General features: G+C 55.9%; 1 protein-coding gene across 4 annotated transcripts in view; it reads right to left on the bottom strand.

The window, feature by feature from the left end:
- ZC3H7B (zinc finger CCCH-type containing 7B) overlaps positions 1-14,273 on the bottom strand; it is a 57,161-nt gene that overhangs the window by 7,967 nt on the left and 34,921 nt on the right. For 2 of the 4 annotated variants that reach the window (XM_054239293.2, XM_054239294.2), the window contains 10 exons: positions 12,886-12,978; positions 12,673-12,715; positions 11,801-11,991; positions 10,876-11,197; positions 9,895-9,953; positions 8,723-8,822; positions 7,511-7,672; positions 5,267-5,472; positions 3,322-3,422; positions 2,211-2,392 (listed from right to left, as the gene is read on the bottom strand). In XM_054239293.2, coding sequence (XP_054095268.1) covers positions 2,211-2,392; positions 3,322-3,422; positions 5,267-5,472; positions 7,511-7,672; positions 8,723-8,822; positions 9,895-9,953; positions 10,876-11,197; positions 11,801-11,991; positions 12,673-12,715; positions 12,886-12,978 — 1,459 coding nt within the window. The remainder of the gene's footprint in view (positions 1-2,210; positions 2,393-3,321; positions 3,423-5,266; positions 5,473-7,510; positions 7,673-8,722; positions 8,823-9,894; positions 9,954-10,875; positions 11,198-11,800; positions 11,992-12,672; positions 12,716-12,885; positions 12,979-14,273) is intronic. The other 2 variants (XM_035266736.3, XM_035266742.3) reach the window with 1 other exon arrangement.

Raw genomic sequence — 14,273 nt, 5'->3', positions numbered from 1 at the left:
GGGAAAATGCAGTAGAAAGATATTGGCTCTGTACCATGGTGGGGAGTCCCCTTCTCCCATGCCAGTGGCCCTGTATCTTGGGCCAGCGACCCAGCACCCTTTCCTGATCCCCATCTCTCTCAGTGGGACTGCAACGTGGGACCTGCCTGGCAGCCTCTGGCCTCACCGGCACTTAGGGCTCCATGCCTGCCCAGCCTGGCTCACCAGCTTGCCGTGGTACAGTGGCTCTTTACTGCTAGCCCCCAAAGGGCAAATACCCCAGCCTGGTGGCATGGAACCCCCAGTCTGTCTCCCCGCCAGCCTCAGATTTGCCACTGAGCCTGACCTTGGAGATGCAGCTCACAGCACTTCCATGAAGCCTGCCCTCTTCTCAGCCCTCTCCATCCTTCTCACATCTTTCACACGACTGAGGCAGCCTTCCACCCTGGCCTATGGCTACTGCTCTATGACAGCCAGTCATCACTGGTGCTTACTTGGGGCTAGACACTGCATGTGACCTCCAATTTCTTGCAGATGACCTGCAAGTCTGTATCCACAGGGCAGACCTTTCCTGTGAACTTCTAAACCCCATATCCGCTGCCTCCAACATCTCCATGTGAATTCCACCAGGCAGCTCAGACTTCCCACATCCTGCTGCTCCTCTTACAGCCTTCCCCAGCCCACCTTTGTTTTGAGATAGTCTCACTCTTGCCCAGGTTGGAGTGCAGTGGTGCAGTCTTGGCTCACTAAAACCCGTCTCCTGGGAGACGGAGCAATTCTCCTACCTCAGCCTTCCAAGTAGCTGGGATTACAGGTGCCTGCCACCACATCCAGTTAACTTTTGCATTTTTAATAGAGACAAGATTTCACCACATTGGTCAGGCTGGTCTTGAACTCGTGACCTCAGGTGATCTACCCACCTTGGCCTCCCGAAGTGTTAGGATTACAGGCGTGAGTCACTGCACCCAGCCACCCTTCCCCCTATTAGAACATGGTAGCCCCATTCTTCCTGTTGCTTTGATCTTGGAGTCGACCTTGACACTCTCCTTTGTCTCATACTCATATCTGGTCCATAAACAAATCTTGTTGGCTCCACCATCAAAATACACCCAGAATCTAACCACTTCTCCCACCTCCAGCACCACCACCCTGGCCTGAGCAACCCTCCCTGGTCTCCCAGCCTCTGCCCTCACTCCTCGAGCTCCGCCAGGCAGCCAGAGCAACTTTTGCCAAGTATTGATCAGATCATAGAACTCCAGCCACGTAAAACCCTCCTTCAGACACTGTAATCATATTTAGAACAACCCCAGTTGTTCTTAAGGCCTGGAGACTCCTACATGCCCATTCCCCTCCGCTAAGCTGCTCTACCCCAGGGCCTGTAGAGGTTGCTCCTGCCTCCGAGCCTTCAGCCTGGTCCCTCTTCCTGGAATGCACTCCCTGCCTGCCCTTCCCTCCTCAAAAGCTATCTTTTCAGAGAGCCCTTCCCAGCCATCTTACCGAAAATGCTCCCACCCCTGAGTCTCTCACTGCCCCATTGTTCGACTTTATCTTCCTCATAATCCTGAGGCACACCTGAAATTCTACCACTGCATTTCATCAACTCTAAGCAGACACTGAGTGTTATATGTACCACATTTTATACCCCCACCCCACAAAATGTTGCTAATTAAATGATGACAGGGATACATGCATCCTAGAACGAATGGAATACAGGAGTTATTCACCTGTTTATATACTGTCTGTCTGGCCACCACTTATAAATGTAGGTTCTTTGAAAGTAAGGGCCTTGACTAGACCATGGCTGAATGCCCGGCAAGAGAAGGTGCTCAGGAAATCCCTGGTAGGTGAGTGGAAGAACACCTTCGAATCCCCACAGCAGCTATGCGATCTAGAGATGGGGCTTCCCATTTCCCCCATGAGCACTGGAGGCTCAGTGATGAGTGGGGACTTGCTGCCAGCCAACCTGGAGCAAACAGAGGTGCTACTGCAGGAGCCCAGCTGACTCCATCTCCCCTCTTCCTGCTCCCTGGACGGTGCCTGGGAGAGGAAAAACTCAGGATCTCCGAGCTTGGAAGCACCCTGAGAGCAGAGTTTCTCTCCTCTGTGGTGCCTGGGACACACCGGCTTCTCCAGAGAGCACACCCCACAGCCACCTGCAGCGACCACGGGGCCCTGGGCTGTCACCCCAGTCAGTCCTGCAGCACCCTTCACCTGCACCACCCAGCCCTCACCTGAGTACTGCTGCAGCAGCCAGACCTTGAGCTCGATGAAGCTGTGGGCAAAGTGGCAGCTGTCCTCCCGTAGGCAGCCATAGCGCACCTCATGGCGGCACACGTCGAACTGGAAGTGCTCCTGGAACTGGCGAATCTTGGAGTACTTGAGGGAGGTGGAGCGGACGATATGCACCAGGCACCTGGTGGGCAGGTGGGAGGGGCATGATGCAGTCCACAATCCCACTGAACTTCTCTCCTGGCAGGGCCACCTTTTCCATGCCAGTCTCTCCCTGGGCACCCCCTGATCTATGAACCAAGTCCAGGCCATGGATGACACAGGATGGCAGAAATGGGCTCCTACACTCAGGCAGCCCTGGGCCTGGGTCCCAGCGCTGCTTTACTCCTGCCTCTCCCCTCAGGATTCAAAGATGGAGCTGCCAACAAACAGAGGGCCCCGCCCTCAGGTTTCCAGCTTGATTCTGCAGAGCTGGTCCTGCACCCCGAGGAACACTAACCAAGCACATCCCCCAGGCCGGGAGTCTTAATGACCCTCGCTGCAGCCCCAGGAGCATCATCAACTTTACAGATGAGGAAACCCGGGCTTGGACTAAGACAGGACTGGCCCAGGAATTGGACCCTGGTCTGTCTGACTGCAGGGCCTGGGCTTCATAGTCACACTGCCGCAACACCAAGGGGAGCCAAAGGGAGAAAGGGGTGGTGCCAGACCTGACCCAGGCCTCCCCTCACTGCCTGACGCTGATGTCATGAGATTGGAGAGTGCTGGGCTAGAGTCAGAGACTGAGCCCCGCAGCTTGCTGTCTGCTGAGTAAGCTAAGTAAGCAACTTCCAAGCCTCAGCCTTTTTCTTCTGTACAACAGGGGCAGTAACTCCTCCCTCACGGGATTGCTAAGGTAATTAACATGCCCAATAAGATGCTTGGAATATAGTAGGTATTCAATAAACGTGATGCCCATCCTTTCCTGGTGGAGGCTGGATTTGATTCCCAAATTCTGCCCTTTTCCTTGCACCCTAGGTCCACCCTTTCAGCTAGGCCTTTCCTCAGCCTCTGAGGAAAAGTGGACTCTCCACTGGCTCCCAGGCCCCAGGCTGGGCTGCAGGTCCTACTTACTTGTTGTTGTAGAAGCTGTGCTTGGCAGCCAGGTTGGAGCAGACAGACGGAGAGTCCTTGGTGCCTTTGCTGATGATCCGGGGTTTACTGTCAAAGCAGATCTGCCCAGGGAGGGGAAGGGCTGGGACCCTGCATGGCCACCTGGGAAAGGGTGAGCTGGGACCCTGCACAGCTACTTGGGGAAGGACAGCTGGGTCCCTGCAAGCCCTGCTCTGGGTCAGAGAAGTGAGGAAGAGAGTCCCAGGGTCTGTGGCCCTGTCTCTCTGGTTCCAGCTCACAGGTGACCTGGCCTTGGCTCCCTTCCTCACCCTCCTCCCTCCCTCTGATCCCACCATTCCCAATGCCTGGGCAGGGGGTTACTTCGTGTTGTCAAAAAAAAAAAAAAGAAAAAAAGAAATGGCAAATGTATTATGAACGATAGGCTGTTGCTTGGCTGTGAACTATGACTCCCAGGCTAAGGCTCCCTACAGGGGTTGGCACAAGTCCCGACCTGGAAGAGTTGGGGGAAGGGCTGGTGATGCCAGTGATAAGGGTTGGACTGAGCCACATCGAACCCTGCCAGTGACCCGGACCTGGAGCCCTTGCTCTACAGACACAGATGTGACACTGCCCCTGCCCTCAACATGCTACAACTGGGTGGGGAGGCAGGCGCCAAGTTCATTCCAGAGGCCAAGAGGGGGCTTCAGGGACAGCTTTGGGGAGGGAATTAACAACAGCTCAGTGGGGCTGAGAGGTTCCAAGCCCAGAGACACAGAACAGCGCCATGTGGGGAGGGCAAGGCCAGCCATAGGCAGGGAAGTGCAATGGCCACTGAAGCCAGCAGGGCCAAGGGAAGACATGTTGGGGAGGCCTGAGATGTGAGGCCGTGAACATGGCGCCTGTGACGGATGAGCAGTGCCAGATACCCACAAGGGATATGGGGGAAGCCCTAGACGGGCCCCTAATTTGCCTGTGTCCTGGGGGCCTGGCTGTGGGGACCACAAGTGGCAGCTGGTGCTGGGAGGTGGGCATGGCTCCAGGGACAGACTGCCTGGGTTTGAAGCTCAGCTCTGCACTGTGCTGTCTGTGTGGCTGAGGGCAGCTTCTCACCGCCCTGAATCTCAGCTTCAAATCTGTAAAATGGGGATATCTGCCTGCCAGCACTGCCATGACAATGGAAATAACATCTTTTTTTTTTAATTGAGGCTCACTCTTGTCACCCCGGCTGGAGTGCAGTGCCTCGATCTCGGCTCATTGCAGCCTCTACCTCCTGGACTCAAGCAATCCTCCCACCTTAGCTTCCTAAGTAACTGGGACCAGAGGTGCAGGCCACCAAGTCCAGCTAATTTTTAATTTTTTTTTGAGATGGAGTCTCAAATGCAGTTGCAAAATCCTGGCTCACTGCAACCTTCACCTCCCAGGTTCAAGAGATTCTCCTGCCTCAGCCTCCCAAGTAGCTGCGACTACAAGCGTGCACTACAACTAATTTTTGTATTTTTATGCCCAGCTAATTTTTGTATTTTTAGTAGAGACGTGATTTCATCATGTTGGCCAAGCTGGTCTCAAACTCCTGACTTCAAGCGATCCGCCTGCCTCAGCCTCCCAAAGTGCTGGGATTACAGGCATGAGTCACTGTGTCCAGCTGGGAATGAGAAACAAAAACAACCAGATGGCAAGCCCGGAAACCACATGGCTGCCAGGAAAGAGCAGGTGTGAGGGTTACGATTTCTCTTTCCAGCCTCAGTTTCTACCTCTGCAAAATGAGGGGCTGGATCGGATTTGGCCTTTAGCAAGATAGGATCCCAGGGCCCTGACTGACTGACTGTCCAGGACCTACTGGTTCTAAGGCCAGGCCTTCACAGCCCACAGGTTCCAGGGCTGACCTCCCACAGTGGTCCATGCCAGGGAGCATCCCCAGCCGTCTGTGCTGTGGCCTATGGGGTGGCAGTGGGTGGGCGGGCGGTACCTCACAGAGGAAGGTAAAGATGCCTTGGTGCTCCTTCAGGAGCTTGGCGATGGTGAGGCTGCCACGCTTAACGCCCCCCAGTGGGTCGAAGAGCAGGTCGCGGTTGAGGGTGCCCTTCCGCTCCTCGGTCCACACGTCGATCTCCTCCTGATGGTAGGCGAAGGTGCAGTTATCCCCGTACTTACAGTCCTGCTTGTTAATCATGTCTGCAAAGAGGCAACAGGACACGTTCCGCCAGGCGGGGACGGCAGCCCGCAGCACCCTCACCACCCCGCTGCGGCCTGTGAGGCTTTGGCCCCATGAGCCGGGCAGGGCTTGGCTCTGCCCCAACACAGGTGAGGCAGAAGCTGCTGCACCCCCTTCCAGGACTTGGCAGAGCTGGAAAGTCCTTTCCAAACACCAGGTCCCCTTCTGCACTCTGCACCTGCAGAGCATGGTAATCACTCCTGCCCCAGTCACGCCACAGGACTGCTTTTGTAGAAGTATACAAGTCTCTAAGTAAATATAACGGGTTTAAAAGCAATTATTCACCAAGAAAATAACACCACATGGTTAAGAGCATGTACTTTGGCGTCAGACAGAATTGGGCTAGGATTCTTCATTACTCCCTGAGTCTCAGCTGTCTTTTCTATGAATGGAGGAGACTGGGTTGTTGGAATCAAGTGAGATAATAAAGATCCTGGCAGGGGCACTGGGCATGGTGGCTCACGCCTGTAATCCCAAGACTTTGGGAGGCTGAGGCGGAACTGCTTGAGGCAAGGAGTTCAAGAGCAGTATGGACAACAAATTGAGACCCCATCTATACAAAAAAATTAAAAATTAATAAGCTGGATGTGGTGGCATGTGCCTGTACTCTCAGCTACTCAGGAGGCTGAGGTGGGAGGATGGCTTAAGCCCAGGAGGTTGAAGCTGCAGTGAGCTATGATAGCGCCACTCACTCCAGCCTGGGCAACAGAGCAAGACCCTGTCTCATAAAACAAAAATGATCCACCCATTTCACCTCTACCTAGGAAAAAAAAAAAAGAAACAAAACAAAATTTCTGGGGGCTGGGCTGTCTAGAGAGAGGAAGGCCCAGAACCTGGAGATCTGCTGTTTCCTGGGGGTGGGATCCGCTTTTCTTTCTTCTCCTCCCACTCTAAGTCTGCCTTGTCCCATCTCTCTGCCAAGCTCTTGGCACACAAGGACAAGCAGGCCACAGACCTGGAGGAGTGGGGCAGATCCCTGGGTGAGAGTGGGGGTGGCTGCAAGGGAAAGCACCACAGAGAAGGGTTTCCCAAGATCCAGGCAGCGCTTGAAGGAGGAGCAGAGGGCGACCTGGCTCAAAGGGCACAGCGCGTATGACAGAATCGGGGAGGTCAGTGCATTTGGGGAATGGTTAGGGCAGGAGGTGAGGGGTGGATGCGAGCATGCATGGGCCTTGTTGCAGAATCTGGACTTCATCCCACGGGCCATGGGCAGTGGTTGATGGAGGCCTCCGACCCAAGAGTGACATCTTTAGACCAGCCAGGCTGGCGGGAGGACAAGGAACAAGTGCAGGGGGACTGGGCAGGCCACTGCTAGGGGCTGGGTCGGGAGAAAGAGGCAGAGCCTGGGGCACACTCTCGAAGCCCCCATTTCCTCCTTGAGAGCTGAGGCTGCATGCCGGTGAGAATGAAAGGGCTACACTGGGAAGGGCCTAATGATTCATGTCTATTCACGCATCGCCATACAGCAGGACCAAGGCGCTTGGCTGGGACCAGAAAGAAGCAAGTCAGGGACACAATGGATGTCCATTAAATACCAACCAAGCTGACATGAGCCAGAAATGAGGACAGTGACAACAGAAGAGTGACAGAGAGCCCAGGTGGATGGAGCCCTCACCATGTGCCAGTCCTACATACTTCATGCGGCTGCTGGGCACACTGCCCCACAGGCTCTTGGGGCCCTACAGTGGTAACAGAAGCCAGCTCCCTAGGACTCGTGTAGGCCCCTGACACTCCAGAGCACAGGCCAGTGAGGAGCTCCGGCTGAATGTCACAAATGTGTTCCGCCTGGCTCTCGAGCTGTTCAGGGCAGGAGATGCTCATTCAGATACAGAATGCATCCCAGATGGGCCCCAAGAGCCTGAGCCCCAGCTTTCTTACCTCCCATGTGGCCATGAGGCCCACCCCTGTTCTGTCTACCTGTGATGGGGAGCAGAGTGGCAGCTAAGGGTGAAGGGGCTGGGCCTCAGCTGTGCTGCCGTCCCGCTGCAGCCCACCCACCTTTGCACAGGTAGTAGGAGCCCACGAAGCTGGTCTTGGTGGGCCTGGGCCGGATCCGCTTCCAGGTCTGGTCCTCGGAGCTCCGGAGCCGGCCAAGCAGGATGTCCCGCTTGCACTTGTGCTCAAGGCCCTCACGGTAGGTGTAGTCGCCAGCCCGGGGGCCTATGGGCAGGGGACACAGATGACAATTCCGGAAGCAGAACTGAAGGGTGATGGCTGGCAGCCCCATGTGGTGGGTAGGAATCGGCCCCCTGCTTATATAGCTACCTCCCCTCTCAGGACCTCCTGCAAGTTCCCACTACTCCCTTCCTGGCTACTTGCTCCCTGGAGACTGGGGGCCGTGCTGGGGGAAGCCCCTCCACGGTGCCCATTCTTGGCACCCATCTCCCTGACCTTTTTTTTTTTGAGACAGAGCCTCCCTCAGTCACCCAGGCTGGAGTGCAGTGGTGCGATCTTGGCTCACTGCAACCTCTGCCTCTCGGGCTCAGGCGACTCTCCTGCCTCAGCCTTTCGAGTAGCTGGGACTACAGTCATGTACCACCATGCCTGGCTACTGTTTTATTTTTTTGAGATGGAGTCTCACTCTGTCATCCAGGCTGGAGTGCAGTGATGTGATTTCAGCTCACTGTAACCTTCGCCTCCTGGGTTCAAGCGGGGTGTGTCACCAGGGCAGACTAATTTTTTTTTTGTATTTTTAGTAGAGACCGGGTTTCACCATGTTAGCCAGGATAGTCTTGATCTCCTGACCTCGTGATCTGCCCACCTTGGACTCCCAAAGTGCTGGGATTACAGGCATGAGCTGCCGCACCCGGCTCATTTTTGTATTTTTAGTAGAGACAGGGTTTTACCACGTTGGCCAGGCTGATCTCAAACTCCTGACCTCAAGTGATCCGCCCATCTCAACCTCCCACAGTGCTGGGATTACAGGCATGAGCCACTGCGCCAGGCCTACCCATCTCCTTTCTACCACTGCCCTCACTCTCTAATGAGTCTGACCATGTTAGTGTTTCTCTAGAAAGAAATGTGAATACGCTGCCTGGCAGAGACAGGCCCCAAGTGCCTGCCCTTTTGCTTTTCTGCCCTAGAAGTGCTTCTGTTTTCTGGCACTTATCTCCAACTGAGACACTGGGATTCTTTCCACCTGGGATCCCATGTTCCTGAGATTCCCAGCTCTCTGGGGCATAGGGGTAGACTCTGTAGGTGAAAGGTTACCTGTCTTGGGGTAGCAGAGCTGGCAGGCCTGCTTGAACTCATGGGTGGCAGCCAGGGGGTTCTTGATGAGCAAGGCAGTGTTGGGCATGCAGGGCTCTGGCTGTAACAGGAGGAAGGAGGCCATTGTGGGCACAGGAAGATGGCTGAGGCCACTGGGGCCAGCCCGGGCACCAGAAGTGGGGAGTACTCTGTGACCCCCCCAATCCTACTCAAGAGCAAAACCACAGCCCCGGACCCTTCCTCTTCTTCCACCCTCCCAGCCAGGGGAGCTCTTTGTAATAGGGTCCAACAGTCTAGAGTATCAGGACCAGACAGGCTATGGGAAGCCCACAGGCTAGTGGGTGACCTGGGTCTTGGCTCTGAGCCTTTCTTTGAAGGCAAGCTGAATCTGAAAGCACAGAAATGGAAGTGGCCCTGATTGCAGCCTATGCTCATACCCTCCCCCAATCCCTCAAGCCATCAGCAGATGGGAAGGAAAGCAAGACTCCGAGAGGTTAGGTGACTTCCACAGGTCCACACAGTTAGTGTTGGTCAGAGTGCAGTATCCTCATCAGATGCTCTTTTTTTTTTTTGAGACAAGAGTTTCGCTCTTGTTGCCCAGGCTGGATGCAATGGCATGATCTCGACTCACTGCCACCTCTGCCTCCAGGTTCAAGTGATTCTCCTGCCTCAGCCTCCAGAGTAGCTGGGATTACAGGCATGTACCACCACACCTGGCTAATTTTGTATTTTTAGTAGAGACAGGGTTTCGCCATGTTGGTCAGGCTGGTCTCAAACTCCACTCCCAACCTCAGGTGATCCGCCTGCCTCAGCCTCCCAAAGTGCTGGGATTACAGGCGTGAGTCACTGTGTCCAGCCCAGATGGTCTCTTAAACTCAAGACCTGGCTGAGTCTGGAGACCAGAGATGCTACTAATCTAGGGTAAGTCACTTTGCCCTCTGAGACTTGAATTCTTCCATCAGACAAGGGAAGTGGTGCCCGCTGTGTGCCTGCCCAGCACATGGCTTGGTGAAGAAGGGCATGAGGCACTTATCTCTGATCCATCCACTCTGTGGTGCCCCACCATGGGGCATGCAGCACTCTGCCCCATGCAGAGGGCTCACTCCCCAACTCTAGAACCCACAACCCCCAGAAGGGAATGAGGGGCCTGGATCCCCACTCGAGTCACTCACCGAGGGGGCTGGTTTCTGAGCACCGCTGGGGGGACGGTGGTCCTGTGAGCTGGTCTCCTCTGGGCAGGAGAAAACATAGGGGTGAGTGGCTCTGGCTCTGAGCGTGAGGGGCCTTCCTAGGACTTCGCCTCATGTGTTGCTGACTCAGAGAAGCCCCAGGCCCCACATCCTCTCCTATTTCGGCTGAACACCTGACTCTATCCTCTCCTCTCCACTCCCCTGGGGCAAAGACGCCTCCCAGCCTGAGCGTATCCACCCCTTGCTTAAACCTTCAGGCCTTCCTGCTGCCCCTAGGAGAAAGCCCAGGCTCCTTAGCTTGCTCCCAGGTCCATGAAGACCAAGGCCCCCACCCAGCTGCTCTGCTCATCAGCCAGCCCTTCACCGTGCCAGGCTAGTGCGTCTGCTTCCTCTACCTGGCAGGTGAACCTTCCTTCAAGACCCCACAGAGTCACCACTTCCTTCAAGAAGCCTCCTTTGGCCCTGAGGCTGAGTGAAGTCCCCTCTGTGCCCTCATAGTCCTGTTAAGCCCTCTCAGTGGTGAGTGCCCTGGGCTGTGTCTGACTGCTGAAAGCTAGCCTCACCAGGGCCCAGACAAGCCGGCTTCTTCCCTGGGTCCCTGGCACCCAGCTCAGAGTGGTGCTGTGGGAGCCCATACCTTGTGCCCCGGCTCCAGCCTTAGGATCATCCCATGGGGTTTCACCAGCTTGGCAACCCAAGGTCCTGGGAGGCTGGGCAGGGAGTACCACACTGGGAGTCTAGATGCCTAGGCTGTGGCAACTCTGCTCTGCTTGATCTTGAACAAGGCACCCATCCCTCAGACCCTAGTCCCACACTGTGCTGAGCACTGCAGAGACATGGAATGACATGGCCCTGGATTATAAACAGATCTGAAACTCACTCCATTCTCCAGAGACCAGAGAGGTCAGAGCACTGTGCTCTGTCAAGGGAGTGAGGGCTGAACATGCCCACCCATGGCCTTACCCATGAAGGAGTCAGGCTTGTCCAGGGAGCCTCGTGTCGACCCAAAGCTGTCGAGTGCATCCAGCCGGGTCTCTGAGTAGGGCAACAGGTCCAGGGGGTCCAGTGTGGGGCCCGGGGGATCGAGGGCATCCAGCACTGAGGCAGCCAGCTTCTTGGAGGGGTCCATGACCAAGCCGAAGGAGGCGGGGGGCAGTGGGCTGGAGACAGGGATGGAGCCACCCACCACAGGTGGTAGCAGCGGGGTCCCACCGGGGAACACGGGTATCAGCTGGGGCAACTCACTAGGCACGCCGCTGCCAGACAGGCCACCTTGGACCAGAGACTACAAGGCAGGGACAGAGGGAGGGGTCAGAGGAGGATGGGACTGCCCGGGCCTGGGAAGCATCAGGCACTTGGGGAAGCAAGGAGACCTGCAGCCTGCTCCCCAGCTTCAGCCTGTTCCATGGGGGAGCAGGGCTCACTATGGTCCCTTCTGGCCGGACATTCTGCAGCTTCTTTTTTTTTTGAGAGGGAAGTCTTGCTCTGTGGCTCAGGCTGGAGTGCAATAGCTCAATCTGCAACCTCTGCCCAAGTTCGAGTAATTCTCCTGCCTCAGCTCCCAAGTAGCTGGGATTACAGGTGCGTGCCACCATGTCCAGCTAATTTTTGTATTTTTAGCAGAGATGGGGTTTCACCATGTTGGCCAGGCTGGTCTTGAACCCCTGACCTCAAGTGATCTACCTGGCTTGGCCTCCCAAAGTGCTGGAATTACAGGTGTAAGAAGCTGCAGATTGCAGCTTCATTTCTGTCCCAAGCAAGTCCCTTCTGAGGCCTCCTCCTGAGACACATGACATGAGCATGGGGGCCTTCCCTCCACCTCTGGGACAATGGGGGCTGAGGCAGGAGAGGGGCTCAGGGGAGTACAAGGAGGGCAGGTGTGGCTCACCAGTGAGTCCAGGAGGGTGTCCAGCTCTGGGCCAAAGACATCCCCGTCTGAGAAGTCATCCAGGCTCTCGGTGCTGGGGAGGGTCCTGCTGCTGTCCAGGGGGGCCAGCAGGTCCAGAACATGAGGGAACAGAGGCATTGTAGGCGTGGAGGGAAGGAGGGCCGGGGAGCCTCGAGGGTCCACGTAGCAGTCTGCAGATAAGGTGGGCAGGAGTCAAAGGGGAGCACGGCTTGGTAGGGGTAGAGGAGGCGTCCCAGGCCCGGGGATGCTCATCCAACACCTTTCCTTCTTCTCCCAGCTCTTGCCAGGAGCCCTGCCTTCCCCATGGGCTGACTCCACTGGCCGGTGCTCAGGGGTGGTCAAGGAAGGCCACAGCCCCAGAGTGCAAAGGGGCCCTGAGTCCTGTGATGTCAACACTTGGTCCAGGCTCAATGCCTGAATGTCTACCATCACTGCCTCCTTCCTCTGGAGTAAGCAATGCCCTTTCCAGGGGACACTCTTAAAAGGCAATCTTTCCTAGAAGCCAATGAAGAAGAGGAGGGGAAAGGGTTTTGGAAGAGGTGGGGGGTGCAGGCGCCCTGGAGTGAAGGCCATGGGACCGTTGCACCCAGCTGTGAGGCAGCACCCCCCCACACACCAGGTTAGGGATGCCCTCCCCTCCTTGAGCCGGTCTGTGGCTCTCAACCCACTGTTTTCTCTCATGACCCAGGGAGTCCCGGGATGGGGAATCCCTCAGGGGCCCCCCAAATACAGGGCTGGGATGGGGAGGGGCTTGACTCCCCTGACCTCTCAGGGACATCAGGGGTGAAGGACTGAGCACCCCCTCACCCGGGGCCCCAGTTTTCACCTGTTCCCTCGTACTGGGACATTACCTGTTTCGATATCATCTATGGACCCCAATCCATTAGAAGTTCCCTGTGGGGAGAGGGCCACAATGGCTCAGGCAGACATGGCTGGGAAGACCCCAATCCCAGCACCCAGGCCCTAGCCCCTCCCAGGGCTACGCTGTTGACCTGGCGCCAAGGAGCACTTAGAGCACCAGGGGAGATTAAAGCCCTCACACGTGGCTGGGTGAGGTTACTCACTCCTGTAATCCCAGTACCTTGGGAGGCTGAGGCTGGCGGATCACCCGAGGTCAGAAGTTCGAAACCAGCCTGGCCAACATGGTGAAACCTTGTCTTTAGTAAAAGTACAAAAATCAGCCAGGCACAGTGGTGGGCGCCTGTAATCCCAGCTACTTGGGAAGGCTGAGGCAGAAGGATGGCTTGAACCCTGGAGGCAGAGGTTGCAGTGAGCTGAGATCATGCCACTGCACTCCAGCCTGGGAAACAGAGCGAGACACCTGCTCAAAAAGAAAAATCCCTCACACGTGCTGGATCTTCACCCCTATATGTGCCCAGCAAGGGGCTGGACCAGGAGGCGGGGACATGGGCTCAGAGGAGCCCGACAGCTGCCCCTTTAGGGAGGGGTGGTGAAGGGAAAGGAGGCAACCTGTGAGCCTTGGCTTCCACCCACCATGGGGCAGGGTCCTCACCCTGGTGAGGGTGGCAAGGGTCTTACCAAGCCCCCCACGCAGTACCATGGATTGCCTGCAGCTCAAAGACAAAAGTGCCCCCTCCCTAAGTCCCCAGACTCTCCTCTCCCATGATAGCTTCAGGCCACCCAGGAAGCGGAGAAGGGGATGTAGCCCAGGTGGGATCCCACTGCCTTCCCACTGGAGGGAAGCTGGGCCTAAGCAGGCTCTGCAGCTTGGGCCAAGTTCCTCATCCACTTTGGGCCTGCTTCACTCACTGCTGGGGAAGGCTATCAGGAAGAAATGACTTGCTTTGTGTGAAAAGCTTAGTACGGGGCCTGGCACACAGGAACTGCTTTGTAAGTGTTTCCAGTATGTGTGTGTGGCTTTTTTTTTTTTTGAGACCAAGTCTTGCTCTGTTGCCCAGGCTGGAGTGCAGCAGCTTGATCTCAGTTCACTACAATTTCCACTTGCCACGTTCAAGCGATTCTCCAGTCTTGGGCTCCCGAGTAGCTGGGATTACATGCAAATGCCATCACACCCAGCTAATTTTTGTATTTTTAGTAGAGATAGGGTTTCACCATGTTGGCCAGGCTGCTCTCAAACTCCTGACTTCAAATGATCTGCTTGCCTTGGCCTCACAATGTGCTGGGATTACAGGCATGAGCCACCATGCCTAGCCTGTGTTTATTAGATGCATGGCATAAGTTTCTGAGTCCCAGCTATCAGGAAGTTGGCCTGGGAGAGCTGGTGTTTCGTTCACCAGCTCCTACGCTCCGACTTCCAGGCCATGGCACATTCTTCCCTGTCCTGAACACCCTCACCTGCACCTCTTGAGACAGAGTCTCACTCTGTCGCCAAGCTGGAGATCAGTGGTATGATCTCGGCTCACTGCAACCTCCACCTCTTGGGTTCAAGCGATTCTTGTGCCTTAGCCTCCCAAGTAGCTAGGACTACAGG

This window comes from Callithrix jacchus, chromosome 1 (genome assembly GCF_049354715.1).
Source record: "Callithrix jacchus isolate 240 chromosome 1, calJac240_pri, whole genome shotgun sequence".
Taxonomy (NCBI): Eukaryota; Metazoa; Chordata; class Mammalia; order Primates; family Cebidae; genus Callithrix; species Callithrix jacchus.
The sequence above is the reverse complement of the archived record's forward strand: the minus strand, read 5'-3'. Positions and strand labels throughout refer to the sequence as shown.